This window comes from Sciurus vulgaris (assembly GCF_902686455.1).
Source record: "Sciurus vulgaris genome assembly, chromosome: 1".
NCBI lineage: Eukaryota > Metazoa > Chordata > Mammalia > Rodentia > Sciuridae > Sciurus > Sciurus vulgaris.
Genome location: NC_136461.1, coordinates 148,434,486 through 148,449,673, shown reverse-complemented (window position 1 = coordinate 148,449,673; position 15,188 = coordinate 148,434,486). Strand labels below are relative to the sequence as shown.

Below are 15,188 nucleotides of genomic sequence, written 5' to 3'. Positions count from 1 at the left end.
AGCTTTTTTATTTTTATTTTTTTTAGTTGTTGATGGATTTTATTTATTTATATGTGGTGCTGAGAATCCAACCCAGTGCCTCACACATTCTAGGCAAGTGCTTTACCACCCAGTTTGCATTTTGACAAGAGAAACTTTCAGTGTCTTTGTTATTATCAGACACTTATATTTGGTAGTTTTGGAGTTATCCTTGTTCCCCTCTTAAATAAAACTTTTGATCATCTAAGCTTTAAGAGATTCTGCATTTAATTTCTTGGTTATGGAAATTCTTTATATTTATGAATGGGTAAAAAAGATAAGCAAAGGATTAAAAAAGGCAAAGTCATTCTCACCAAGTGGCTCCTTTGGCTAATATTAATATTTGGTGAAGGCATTGGGATCTTATTGGGTCAATGTAATTTATCAATGCATTAACTTCTACAAGAAGTCATGCTCTATTTTGAAAATTTCTGGGTCTGCATACATATAAACATGCAACAGATTAGGATCAAAAATCAGTCTTTGTGTAAGATTTCTAATTTCCTGTGTGTTGGTTGGTTTTATCTCAGTCTTTGAAGGTGAAGGATTAAATCTCATTGTTCTGACTTCATGGTATCTAGCACAAGTCAACACTCATTGATAGAAACAACAGTAATTGTGTGAATCTAGATGATTTTGAAAGAGTGTGTACAATAATACCTGCATTCATGTACTTTGTGCTTTCCAAGGTCCTTTGCTTACATTATCTCATTTGATGGGAATAATTGAGCAGAGGCAGAAAAGGAATTTCATTTGAGGGAGAGAGGAGCCAACATTTTGATGCTCACTGAAAGTGATGAGTTCTTATGAGAGCAAATCATCAAAGTATTTGCATATCTTTCACTGCTTATGATTGGATCCCCTAATCAAGTAAGAGGAAGTTCCTGAACGAGGACTATCTCAAATTACTGACCTGTAATGGCTTTTTCATCAGATGCAGAATACACGTTGAATCTAGACTCTCTCTAACCCCCATCAAATCATAGGTGCAGAGGATCTTTGGGGTTACAAAAACATTCCCCTACCCCCTAACCTCCCAAAGCGTTCCTTGATACAAAGAAAGGCAAAAGGTTTAGTAGAAAAGATACTGGGCTAGTCCTAGTTATTTAGTCCAGGCCAGCCAGCGCGACTTCAGGGGGGAATCCACTTACCACTCTTTACCTCAGTTTTCCTATCTGCAAAAGTTGAGTACCCTTAAGTCACTTCTAAATTTAATTTGAATCACTGATGAATGTTTTAATGTTACAGGTTGCCTTGCACATTCTTTTATATCCTACTTTTACCACTAGAAAAAAAATTACCAAGTCACTCCACCCACCATTCCCCTCAGGACCACCCCCTCGCACACCTAGCTCCCCCACAGTTACCAAACAAACCCCACAGTCCTTCTGTTTCTGAAGCCTTCACTTAGAAAACGCTGCAAGGCCCAGGCGTCCTAGACATCCCGCGGGGAGTGGGCAGCGGGCCTGGGCTCAGGCTGGAGCGCAGAGGCGAGTCGGGCCCAGGAAGAAGGGATAGGGGTGGGGGCGGGTACTTTGGGTACTGGGGAGAGGGCTCCCCTGGCTAACGCCGGCCTTGGTGTCGCTGCTCACCCAGAGCCTCGCCAAAGGCGCCCCTCGTCCCGGAGGCATCGGCGCGTTTTAAAAAAGAAAGAAAGAAAAAAAAAAAAAAAAAAAAAAAAGCCACCACTGGCTCCAATTTCTGGAAGCCCAAGGAGGAAATTTGCACTCAACACCCAACCAGAACCCCTCTTTGCTTTGCCCTGGCCTCTCCGTTACCCATTTTCGGTTTGTTTTTGGAAGAACCGGTTTCTCAGCCCCGCGTCGCCGAAGTTGTGCCACGAGTAAGTCCAGCCGCTGGGCCCTTGTCCTGGCCACCCGCCCCTCGCGCCCTTTTCCCACCTTCGCACCGCGGCGGCCGCGAGCCCGCCCCTACCCGGCCGCTCCGCCAGCTTTGGCCTCCAGTTGGGTTGCGGTGACGGGGAGACGGTTGTGAAACTAAATCTGACTCCCGGGCTCCGTGGCAGCGGCGAGAGCCCCAGGCGGCGGACGCCCACGGCCCCAAGGGCGAAGAGGGCGGCGATCGGCGCCCGGGGACCACGGAGGGGGCGCAGCCCGGGTCCGCCGGCGAGCGCAGTGCGGGCCCGTTGGGCCGCCTCCGAGGCCGCCTTTCGGTGGAAGGCACTGCTGCCAGGTATCAGAAGCCACCTATAAAGGGCTCAGGAGGGCGCGCAACAGTGGGGGGCAGCAGTCGCGAGGTGCCGCTGTCGCCCCCCTGCCTGGCTCTATTAGGGCGCTGCACGTGGAGGGATGTGTCTGGGGCTGGTTTGTTTTCCGTCGGGAAGGTGATGGCTGATTGGGACGTCAGGGGATGGGGGGGTGGTGAGGGAGTCATCTTGGCCTTATTTGATGTGATTACTGTCTTAGACAAGTGCTTGCGCTCGAAGTTCCAGTAATAGGAAACATTTGGGGGGCATTCGGGGCAAGCTGATATTTATTTTTAGCGCTTTCTGGCCCCCGGTAGTTCCTTCCTTTGGTCAGAAGTGGTTTGGTTGATTCAAATCAAAGAGACCAATTGAAAGAAGTAGCAGATGAATTGGAGGCGTCCACAGTGTGGGGGAAATATTTCCATGAATAATTAGGAACGGAAGGAAAAATAAGCAAGATCTTTGCTTTATCTTCCATAGAATTGGGATGGGTGGGTGGGTGGGAATAATGTGTATCGTGTAAACAATATTTATTGCTTTCTGTGTTAACTAAGGCCCACCTCACTTCTTTTTCATGGTAGCCAGACTGGTGAAAGCTAGCTAGATACATTCCCTTATAAAACATAAGCTTCTTTTTTAAAAAAAATTGAGTGGAAGATGGACTCAAATCAGTCTCAAAGTGTGAATTGATTATACATTCAAAATAATCAGTAATTCGCAAAGAAAGTGAGAAGTGCAGGAATAATGAAGGAGAGGGATGCCCACGTTGGCCATGAAGGCATTCTCCCCTCCTATTCAGAGTCCTTAGCACCCGAAGTCCTGTGTCTCTAGCTCTGAGCTGTTCATTCAGTTGATATTGGGAGATGAGCAGTGTACCAGGCAACATGCTATATGCATAAAAATGGTTTCTGCTCTGAAGGCAGAGTCTGGTGGGCCACCCAAAGTGACTTGTTGTCTGATGGGCAAAACAACAACAACAAAACAAAAACAAAAACCAAACTAGGTGTGCAAGGCTTTGGGGGAAAATGGACCGAATAAATCTTGGACATCATGTAGTAGTCTAGATGAAGCATTTGCCTGGAGGGGAGTTGTTGGTCCCAGTGACATCTAGAAGATGTCTAGCAGGTGCAGGGAGCAGCAGGTGAGGAAAACTGGTCGAGAGAGAGAGAGAGAGAGAGAGAGAGAGAGAGAGAGAGAGAGAGAGAGAGAGAGAGAGAGAGAGAGAGAGCGCCTGGGATGGTAGCTGGAGCCTAAATAAGAAAGAACTTGGAACTTGGATATCAGACCAAATCAGAATAAATCAGACCTGTCTCCTGCTCAGGAGACAGCACATTCTAATGTGTTTCACCACCAGGAACACCTGATGGAGAGAAGGCAGAGGACAATGCTAATTAAGACAGGTTACAAAGTAAAAGCTATGAAAAAAATGAAATCTGATTGTTTAGCAGATAAATAAAAAAAAGAGACAGGATGTTTGCAAAAGGTAATTAAAGAGAGAGCGAGCTATAATATTGTTTTACTAATTGTTAGTGTGGTAACCTGAAATGAAGCTTCTAAAAATATCTAATTGTCCATTTAACTTACATGATCCAGCTATTTTTTGATACAACAATAGTTGTATCAAAAAACTAGAGAAAAGTTTATTGCATTATTGTTTTATGCTCTTTCATTCTTTACAGAGTACATATCATCCACTTGCACACATTTATTGAGCATGTACTATGTGTAGGATGCATTGCTAATGTTTTCCATCCATTGTGCTGATGAAGAAACTGGCTTAGAGATCCCCCTACCCTGACAAGGTTATAAAGTTGATAAGCCTCAGAGTTACAGACTCAAATCATTATCCTCCTACCTCAAGTCTTCAGTAAGTTTTTTCTTCACTGTGATTCATCAGGACTGGCTCTGCTTTGGGTTTTCTCCCCTTCTCACTTTTATCAGTGACTCGAAAGAGAAAGCTAAAGGACTGGGGTTTAAGCTGGCATATTACAGAAGACTAGAATTATCTTAGTCACTGGCTTATCAAATCATGAGTCAAAGAGAATCTGAGTGAGCTTGACTGATAGGCAGGAACTAACAAGATGAGAATTTCACAGGGATGAATTCATTCCCCAAATATGGAATAGAGAAATTATGTCTTAAAAATGGGTTCTTTGAAGAAGATTTTGAGTGTCCATAAGTTCAGAAAATGTCAATAGTGTTCAGATCCAGAAGTCATTGATCAACAGTCATGCCCCATGTAGAGCAATCAGAAAGTAATTCATTCAAAAAAGTTAGAAGGTTTTGTACCTAGAGAGGGGAGCAGTTGGGAGCTATCATCATAATCTTCAAACATTTCAAGGAATATTTTGAATAAGAGGATGCCAAAATATGTGTGCATCGGTTCAGAAGAAAAAAAAAATGACCCTTGAGAAGAGGGTGTGGATGGGTCCACTTATTAGTTTAACATAAGGAAAATCCTCCCAGAGATGAAACCTTACAGTTCAGGACCAGATGGCTTGACAAGAGGGTGAATTTCTATCTTGAGAAGTGTTCACACAGAAGCAGGTTGGCTAGCTGCCAAGGATGTTTCAGATGATTTTTGCCCTAAATGGAAATTTGAATTCCACAACTTCCTTCTGTGGCCTCGTCACAACATCCCATGCTGGGTATATTTCCATCACCTTATGCCACCCATCAACTGTTTTCTCATGCAATTGAGGAGAGACAGATTTCTTAAACCTTTCTAGCTTTACCCTAATGTAAGTTTTCCTTTGGTTTTAAGGAAAGAGTGAAATCTAAAGAAACCCTGAGTCAGTACCTCTTTTTCTGACAGCTTAATGCTTTCTCCATTACTGTCTTTTTATTTTTGGTTTTTTGGCCTCTGAGACTGCACTCCTGCAGTCTGATTCCATCAGACAATCCTTACTCTGGTCAAGAAGCAACTAAAAGTAAGAGTCAGCATCCAGGAAATGAGGAAATTGCTTTGCTAAATTTTAGTTATGCTTGTCTAGAGTCTAAGGGATAGTTCTAGAATAGAGTAGGGAGTCATTTATTATCTAGTTCCTCCTAAACTGGCACATGTAGTATGCATTAATTCTAAAGTCCGATGCTGAATTTGGGCCCCCTGTATGAAAGAAATTACCTAATGAATTGGACATTGACATCTATGCCTCTGTCTATGGTTGGAGTCACTTTTGAGTTTTAGCAGTAAAAGAAAAAGACATGGCATGAATCTGAGCAATAAATATACTTTCATTTCATTTTTATAAATGAAACTACATTTCATTATTTTCTACTGAATTTATTGTAGTAGGCTAAGCACAGAACAGGTTCTTTACAAATTTGACCCAGAGCATTACTGAACATCAAACCCATCTGTTTTAAATTAACAACAACAACAACAATAACAAAAACACTTCAGGATCATATCAGCCCTATTAATTGTTAACCTATCAGTTGAATCTTAATATTAAAGAGCATTATGGGTGTTGAAATCCTCACTTCTTATATTGAGGATGTTTTCAGCCCCTTCTTCACTTCTATACCTAAATATGAACATTATTAGTGGTTGAACCCACACTATTTATTCAACTATGAGTAAATGTCACCTGCATTAGAGGTGAGTATTGGTGGATGAACATCTGAACAAAGATCAGTGCTAATATCATGTTTGAATTGGAGGGATAAGAACTAGTTATTGAACCCAGTGAAGGAGCCAGTCACTGTAAAAAGTTTGCTGCTTTCTTGAAGGTTCTAGAAAAAAGAGGTTGACAACTCATAGAAAATATAAGTTGTGGCATATTTTAAAAAATCAACTTTATTTAGCATATAACTCAATGAATTTTGATAATTGTGTGTATCCATGAAACTGCTACCTTAAAGGTATAGTACATTTTCAATACCCCAGAAAGTTCCTTTTGCTCCTCTGATGTTCATCCATACCCTGCCCCTGGCTCCAAGGGACCATTGTTCAGCTTCCCATTATGGATGAGTTTTGCAGTGTATTTTTAAAAATTTTTTAAAATAAATTTATTATCACAGTCTGCCCTTACTGTATTTTTTTAAGAAACTGAAGCTCAGCAATGTAGAATTCATTTCAGATTACAGTAGGTTGTGACTCCAGTGTATTTTTGACATCTTTAGGTGCGTTGGTGTGGTGGTAGATCTTTCCAGACAAAGGAGTAGATATTTCATCTACTTTCTTTTTCTTTTGAGTAAAGTAAGAATATTCATCACTGAGAGGTAGCTGCTTTATTTGAACAGCAGCAAACAACCACTGAATGGAGCCAGGTTCTTGTTTTTTTTTGTTTTTTTTTTTTTTTTTTACTAGTTATTTTGGAGCATTTTAAACAAACTGAAAGGGAGGTTCTAATAGCCTGGGAAACTGTTTCAGTGATACATTGTATACAGAAAGCAAAGATGGGAGCCTAGGGATGCCCTGAATTTAGACATAGCTCAATCAATACATCAACCTCATGAAATTTCAGATGTTTATCCTGCAATATTGGGCTTTAGAAGATTTTCTCGTGGATACCTGGATTTCCTATTGGATTTATAGGGCTGTGATTATCATGTAGCAATACAGCATATACCACTGTTTCTCAAATCTCTCACCAGTGTATCACTAATCACTGTCAATCAGCATTTATTTAGAGTTTTCTTAACATTGTTAATGAAGTAAGTGCTATATTAAAATAATTTGCAGGACTAATGTGCTTGAAAATATCATTTGAATTTCACTTTGGTTACCACGCAAACACATCATCATTTTCCTAATTAGTGTCAGCTCATTTGATTGTCTAATTGCCTCCCATTCTTCATCCGAAGTTAGAAGGAAGTCACAGATGGTGGAAGCAATTCTATTGCACAGTAGGGTGATTACAGCTAATAATAATATAGTATATATTTCAAGAAATCTAAAAGAGAGGATTTTGAATGACCTCACCATGAAGAAATGATAAATGTTTAAGGTGATGGGTGTGCCAATTACCATGAATTGATCATTTCACAATGTATACACATAACAAAATATTATATTGTCCCCATAAATATGTACAATTATGGTCAATCAAAAAATAAAAGAAATCTGATCATATTTTATTTAGAAATTCTGTAAAGAATTGATCAGACTTCACATTATAAAATTCAAATCAGCAGTACTAGTAAGTGACTGGAAAATCTACAATAGAAAATTGGTGTAGACATTTCTTCTGTGAAAACCGCTTCTTCAGCAATGTAAGACTTTCACCAGAGTGAAGAACAAATTGGTTTTTAGAAATAACTTCTGTACTTGAGATGTGCTCCTGTGCCCTTTGAAAGAGCAATGAGCGTAGGGTTTTGAGTGTGATGTTCCTGAGTATGCCAATCTCAGTTTTCCTTGATATGACCAAATTTCCTACAAAGGTGGAAAAAGCAAAGAGGAGGTGACAGACACAGTGCTTGTGGCTCTTGGAGCCTTGGAATAGTGACTTGAGCAGGTCTCTGGAGGTCATTTATCCAATGGTTCATTTCACTGCAGACTTCTGTTAGTAAATGTTCTTAGAGACGCCTTGATTTGATATGTTTATTCAATCTGTAGTTGTAGTCTTCTGGGGACATATTTTAGAATGGCCCTTTTCTTTTCCATAAAGCCATGTTCAATCACTAGTTTCCTTCTATTTCTCAGGAATGTTAGCGCACTCAACACTTGGTGAGAAGGCAAAGAGTAAAGAGATGGTGTGTTGTAATGAAAATACTCTTCCATCCAAGGAGCCACAAGTTATTAACAGTGCCTGATGGATCTCTGCTTCATTAGAGATGACTAATGTGCCATCTAAAATATAACCCATTTTTCAAAACCAGCAGGAAAAATTAAAGCACATATGATGTATAAAATAAAAAAGAAATATTTTCTTCCCTATCATATTATTCCCCACTTCCACCTCCACCCTATTTTTCCTTATTCTAGAAAGGTGGTTCCAAGGGTTTGCCTGACTTGGCCCTTTATCTACTTCACATGTGTGTAACACACACACACTTATTCAAACTTCTTCTAATGTTTTGCTGTGAAAATAGAATATTTGTGATAACTAGAACTAAAATAAAAGAAAGATAATGTTTACATATAAGATGGGGTGCTATTTTATCAATGGCTTGGCTTTAGGTGATGGGTAGAAAAAGAATATTGCCTGTGTGGGGTGAATGTGTGTCTTACTGAATTTGGAAAGCTTTAAATTCAGAGGTCTTAAATTCCTTTTTTTTTTTTTTTTTTTTTTGTAAGTAGCAAGGGCTGTTTGTAGCACTGGGGAGAAAGACTGGTAGCCGAAGGAGAATTTACACTATAGGAGCAGAATAGATGTTTTTTTGTGTGTGCTTTAAAGTTTCTGTATTCTGTATTTGGAAAATCTGTAAGCTTATTGTTGCATTTGACATGAAATATAACTTCTAGATATGCATCATTGAGCTCTATTGGAATAATTATAATACGTAATACCATCACTGGGACCCAACTTCATAATATGTCTGAGCCCCCAAGGCTGATTTTGTGTGATTGCAAATTTTTGTCAGATTGTAGTCTTGGTTTGCTTTTTTGTAGAGTTTGTTTTTATCAGCATAAGTGTGTTTACTTACCACTGTTTATTTGCCAATGTGTATTCACTAATTTCAATTCCCTCCCACCAAACTCCTCTAGGAGTGGCAAATGCAAGGAAGTTCCGAAAGCTTCTATTAATCCTGTGTTGGGTGAGTGCCTAACAGAGTTAGCAAATCTAGAATGAAGTCAATGATCTAGAACCTTGCTTTTTAAAGCCCTCTCTTTCATCAGCAAATACTAGCAGTGAGCTTTCCTCCCCACATCCCCTAGCTGGGTTTCTTGGAAGGTTGAAGAAGGCATAGTTACTTCAGGCATTGAAAGTCCAGTTCCAATGGGCCATCACTTCTTGTTCCTTCCTCACCCTGGGAAGCCTGCTACCATTCCTCTTGCTACCTGCTGAGTGCTTCTCAGCAGCAGATGCCCAGGCAAGCAGCAGACCTTGGACTGGGAATGCAGGTCAGGGGCTCCCCCAGGTAGAACTGTGGAGGCCCCTGCTCTCTCTTCTGTGGGCTGCAGTGGCCTTGGAAACGGCTGCCTACCATTATCCAACCTCAGAGAACAACTTCTTAGGTGGTCTTATGCAGCTAGAAAATATGAATAGTCAAGCGATATTTAAATGCCTGTCCATCTTAACACTGTGCAACTATGTCTCAATGTTTTGCTTAGTTGATCTTTTCTTTGTACTTTAGGAGACGGAGAAGTACATTTCAGGAAGATGCTTCTAGGCTTTTCCTGTATGCTCATAGTGTATAACCAGTCTAGAGTCTTGGAATTGGTAGATAGGGTCTCAGACCCCTGTTCATGATGAGAGAAACTTGTGCTTCAGTGGCCAATGAAAGGGTGGGCTTCTGTGTACAATTCTAAGGGGCACCTACTTCTGCAGGGTCCTGTTATGGTGAACTCTGGAGGGGATAAAGGATTTGGCAATTTGGGGTAAATGCACAAGTGGGTGATTAATTCAATTCTCTGCTTTTTCAGGGTGAGTGTTGAGATGGTCTCTAAAAGAATAATGGCCACTGGACTTCCCTCCTGAAACCCCCAAGACCAAGTCTCCTGCCTTTCCTATTCCATGAACCTCCTAAAACATTAACCTTCCTGGGCATTCTTATACTTTTCTAGGAACCATTCCTAGATTTAAACAGAGAGCCTGGCAAGTCCACCTCTAAGGCCATCTCCCTATGTGCTTACATGTAGCTCTATACAGTTTTATGAATAGCCATTCTATGTATGTAAGTGGGTGGTCAGGTCAGTAGAACATCAATCAAGTCACTTGTTTTTTGAGTGAGCCCATTTCATAGGATACCTAAAACAAATGTTTGGGGTGAGAAAGCTGATGGATGCCTTGGAAGATGATTGAATAATAGCATGACCACTTAACTGGCCACTGAATTCTACAAGAATTTATATGGATTCAAAAGTTACCATGTATTAAAAACACTCATTCATTCATTAACTCATTTATTCCTTTATTCAGAATATTTAATGAGTGCCATATGTGACCAGGATAAGAAAGTAAGGCTTAGTCCTAGGCCTCATGGAACTGCAGTGAGGCAGAGACAGGTAGAGAAATAATTGCAGTCCCACTAGATAAGTGCTATAATAGAAGTAGGCTTATTTATAAACCATGAAAGATCAAGTCCAGCAAGGGAATTAAGGGTTTGCCAGAGCCAGGCTCCTAAATATCAGTAGGCTCAGTCATGTCATATATTTCATGGTTTGGATTGACATGTAGAAATCTGGAAACAACTATGCTGATTTAGCAAGCAGTGGAGGATTTGTAAATAAAGTCCATGACTCTCTGCGATTTTTTGATTTTCGAATGGTAGACTTTTTTGCTGGAGACATCTACCTGAAGTAGATGAGTGCTGTTTTGACTTCCCAATAATCTCTTTCTTTTCTTTTTAGGCCAGGGAACAATAACAAACATGCTATTTAGTACAGAATAGTTTTATCTTCAGCAAAAATAAAATTACAAATGAAATACCTTTCATGTTCATGTAATTTGACCATTCTTAATACCTTAAATTGTTCAGTAAGTTCAATAAGAAAATATGGAGAAGAAACACATGGGAAATAATCCTGGAATATCAAATATACAGATTTTGATTGAACTAGGTTCACAGGACAGGTATAGAGAGGATGGGAATTTATGGGAAATCAGAGGGGTCTTTGTCTTAGGCCTTCTGTGAGGCCTGAGCCTGGAGTTTGTCGAACCTTATATAGGTGCACTATGGGCAATTTACGTGAAAGCACTTTGTAAACTGCGATGCATTTTACCACTATGAGGCAGGATTATTATCATTACTTGAAAGTTTACCTTAGTGCCTAGAAAAGTTAATGTGCCTTTGGAGAGTATCTGAAGCAATGAAAAAAGTCTACTTTATTCTGTAACATCTTTTGCCTAATTATGCAGGGAATCCTCTAAAAGCAATGTTGGTGAGTTTTCAGATTCAGTTTTGAAAACTGTGCATTTTAAAATATTGTGCTATGTTCTGTTTTCTTGGTATAACAGACATAAATATATCCATATGATTTTTATTTATTCATAAAACTTGAAATTATGAAATTATTTCTTGGTAAAATTTCAAAAACACAGAACTTCTATAAGGACTCTCTGTATCTTAAGAATCTTATTATTTATGAGTCCTATATTGTTCAAGAAGCATCACCTCTGTGTTGAAAAAGGATGAGGCATATGTTCTGCAGCTCTGATAATTGCGAGAAAAATAAATGTGAGAATTATTCCAACATTCCAAAATTACTTTTCAAGTGAACTATGCTTGGAATATTTTATGAGAAATTATGTAAGCAAATCATATTTTCATTATACAATATAAAATACTTGTATTAACTATAAAACTGTAAGATATTATCCAGTTGAAATCTCTCATTTTACAGATGAGGAAACTGAGATTTGGAGAGCCCACATTATTTATATGAAATCGTTCAATACTAAATAATTTCTATGAAATCTTTAGTAACATAGTCAGAACCAGAATTCAGATCTCTTAGCTTCCACTTTTATGGTTTTCCTACTATGCTGTCATGTAGAAATTCAAATATCTTCACAATAAGTGATATCAAAGTTAAACTACTACTTGTCCTGTGTTGTGCAGTTTCATTTTGGGATAATATTAAGATCATATTTGTTTTTTGCTTAAAATTATATGTACATTTAATGTATATTTACATTTTTGCATTTGAGTTTACATGAGACTGTTGAGACCAAGTATGAACACCTCAGGGTATTTTTGGGATTTCTCATATGAGCAGGAACATGAAAATTAATTCTAAAAGATAGGAAATTAGAATGGGCAGCTAGATGGCTAAATCATTATTTTTTTTGAAAATAGTTAAATGTAGAATATATCTTGAAGACTACATTTATTGACCATGCTTTAAAACTTCCCCCAAACCCATTCTTCCTGAAGGTGTTGAGTCTCTGAAGGTGCAGAATTGATCAACCATGAAACTGTGACCGAATGTAAACTTGCTAAGAAATGGTCTAATAATATCCGTGCCCTGAGGGTAAAACACTCAACCCTAGTGTTCTCTCTTTCATCCTTGCTCAGACTACAATCATATTTCTTTGTTAGTATTTCCTCTTTGCATTGTGGGACAATTGACATTGATAGATAGCAGGGAGAAACTGAATTCAAAAAGCAAAAAGAACAGGGGGAGGAAAAAAAAGCCTGTACTGCTGGCTCAGAAATAATGTGTGTGGAAAGCTCTTTAGCTGCCCCCGCCCTGCCATCTTTCTTTTTTTTCTCTTGGGCTACAGCTGCTGACAGCAGGCACAACTGAGCTATAATTTGGCCACATTTGGCTCATGTAAATTGTGATAAACAGTGAGCCCATAATATTTATTTTAAAGATTCATTCAATGAAGGTAAGCGTTCTTGACTTGTGTATACATGCGAGTCAATGGAAAGCTGCAGATGTACAGAGCAGTTCTTAATTTCATACCACACAATTAATATGGCTGCTTGATGCTCTCTTCTTCACAGGCACAGGGGCGTTGGAGCCCTTTGAAGAGGTGTGTAGCTAATAGCCCATATATAATTCAGAAGAAGAAGTCTTCAATGGAAGACCCCCGGGGGATAAATGGACAGTCTGTAAGTAAACAGAATGTCAGTCCTAAGGAAAGAGTTATTACTTTTAAAATCGTAATGACTATTTTTGTTGTAACCTGAGTGTCTGGAAATTTCTCAAAAGCTCTTTACCAATTTTTAATGATTTTGAACTTTATGAATTAAGTAGTGCACTGTTTCATCAGCCTAACCTAATTTATATTTTTTCTTAGAGGTATCAGTTATCAAAAGGAGAGACATAGAGGAAAAAGCCAACCTTTTGTATTATGTAATTACACCAATATACATAACATAATTTTAAGGCTTCCACGTTCCTTGGCCTCAGGGAAAACATATATTTGTCTCACAAAACTTGAAATTAGTGTCTACATTTGACTTTGAATTTGTTTTATGAACATACGTGTATGTATATTTAAAATGTATGGTTTATTGTAGAAGTTTCACAGTTTGATGAACTCTTGAATGGACTTTGAATCAAGAAAGCTGTGTATATTTTGTTTGTTTATATTGTATGCAGAAGAGAAAGAATTCAGAAATTTTCCTCAAGTTTATATCAGAAAGAAAAGTTTCCTTTGGGTCATAAATGGCTATTTCCAGTTAGAGGTAATCTTATAAATAACTTCTGAGCTATTTAGAACCTGAATAATTCAGTGAATTTTAATTTTTAAAAACCATTTTTCAGTGAGTTAAAGTCGTTTCCTTGGAAAATGTCCAGAGCAATATTTGGGGTGGCATGTGTAACTTTTCATTTCAGATTCTCAGATCTGATGCTTTCATAAGCATCAGACATAAGGTTTCATAACTTGGCTTTGTTCACAATAGAATTATCACAAGCCTGAAGTGTGATCTTTAGTAATGCTGTTGTGGTTCCTGTAAATGTGTGTTTTACAAGACCTATTGGTGTTACGCAATAAGCAGTAACTGCTAATGGATGAGAATTTTAATCCCAAATAGTCAAGTGCTAGCATGATAGGTTCACTGTCATACTGTATGCAATTACTGAGGCTATTTTATGGATCCTCTAAGTCATCTTGTGAGCTAATTCACATAAAGCACTTTGAGATCACTTTGTGTGGTATAGCTTATACCCTAAACAGGAAGAGCAACCTGTTTGTTAGTTTGTATAGTTTGTTTGTATAAACTCCTGTTAATGGCTCTGTGATATTTTATTTTATTTTATTGAAAATGCTTTTGTGGTGTATATAAAATAAATAAAAAATAAGTTCACAAATGACCTCATACTAACTGCCACCTTCTATGTAACTTTACTTTAGACAGAAATCAAGTTGATGTGTTAGAAAATCACCCACGAATTTAATAGCATCTGCAAAGAAAGGTTGCCAATATTTATTTTGGCATTTCATATTTTGCCATTCTAATTTAAGAATTTAAGATTTGAGAGCAATAAAAAATAGCTAAAAAATGCAAAGATTAAGAGAATTTACTTTGACATGTTTAGTGGGCAATGGAATTGCTTACCATTTAGATTTTTTAGTTATGTGAGAATCAAGCAGGTTTGCTCTTGAAAGGTGGGTGACTGTCCTAGAGGCACAAAACTTGGGAGAAATATTTCTTGAGAGCAAACACCTTGTAGTGTGATTTGGAGAAACTGTTTCCTGGGGATTAAGCTCCTGCCTACTCAACCAGGAACCACAACCATTTCTTCAGAGGTCCCTGTGTGGAGGGCTTAGGTGGGCTCTTCAGGGCTCCATCCTTCACCTTGCAGGATTTTTCTTTCCCATAGGAAGGTGGCGGGGAGGGGGGGATGAGACTCAAGATGGGAAGAACACCTGGAATTTAGCTAAAAACTTTAAGGTTACTCAGGAAAAAAGGATTGAACGGTGTCTTAGACTAGTAACCAAATTGCTTATGTTTCCAAATATGATCAAGTTTGCCCTTGCTCCTCGCATTCATCTTTCAAGGTGATTTCTTATAAAATGTCTCATCTGTAGAGAGCGGACACAAGAGTATGTTGCAGCCTGATCCATTAACAGCATTTCTGTTAACCTATTGAGAGGCACAAAACTGTGCAACCCAAACCCTATCACAAAAAGCATCTGCATCCCCCCAGCAAGTCCTCTTGTGTCCCTTCTCGCTCAGTGCTCTTCCAGTGCCCACACTGGCACACAGGCAAACATGGTTCCAGTCCCTTTCACCTTTGATCAATTTTGCCACAGACACTAGAATCCTCATGCCATGTCTTCTTTTGTTTCTGGCTTCTTTCATTTAGTGTTATTTCTGTGAGATTGATCAATGTCACTGCAGGTATCAGGAGATTATCCTTTTCCATTGATGAGTGGTGTCCGTCATATATTTTCTT

General features: G+C 38.8%; 1 protein-coding gene across 8 annotated transcripts in view; it reads left to right on the top strand.

Moving 5' to 3' along the window:
* The first annotated feature begins 1,757 nt into the window (after window positions 1-1,757).
* Window positions 1,758-15,188, top strand: part of EYA1 (EYA transcriptional coactivator and phosphatase 1) — a 314,781-nt gene continuing 301,350 nt past the window's right edge. For 4 of the 8 annotated variants that reach the window (XM_079111719.1, XM_079111717.1, XM_079111718.1 and 1 more), the window contains exons 1-2: window positions 1,764-1,861; window positions 12,785-12,892. In XM_079111719.1, the coding sequence (XP_078967845.1) occupies window positions 12,860-12,892 (33 nt within the window). In that variant the 5' untranslated portion in view covers window positions 1,764-1,861; window positions 12,785-12,859. Of the gene's footprint in view, window positions 1,862-2,091; window positions 2,212-12,784; window positions 12,893-15,188 lie in introns of those variants that run through there. The other 4 variants (XM_079111714.1, XM_079111722.1, XM_079111721.1 and 1 more) reach the window with 2 other exon arrangements.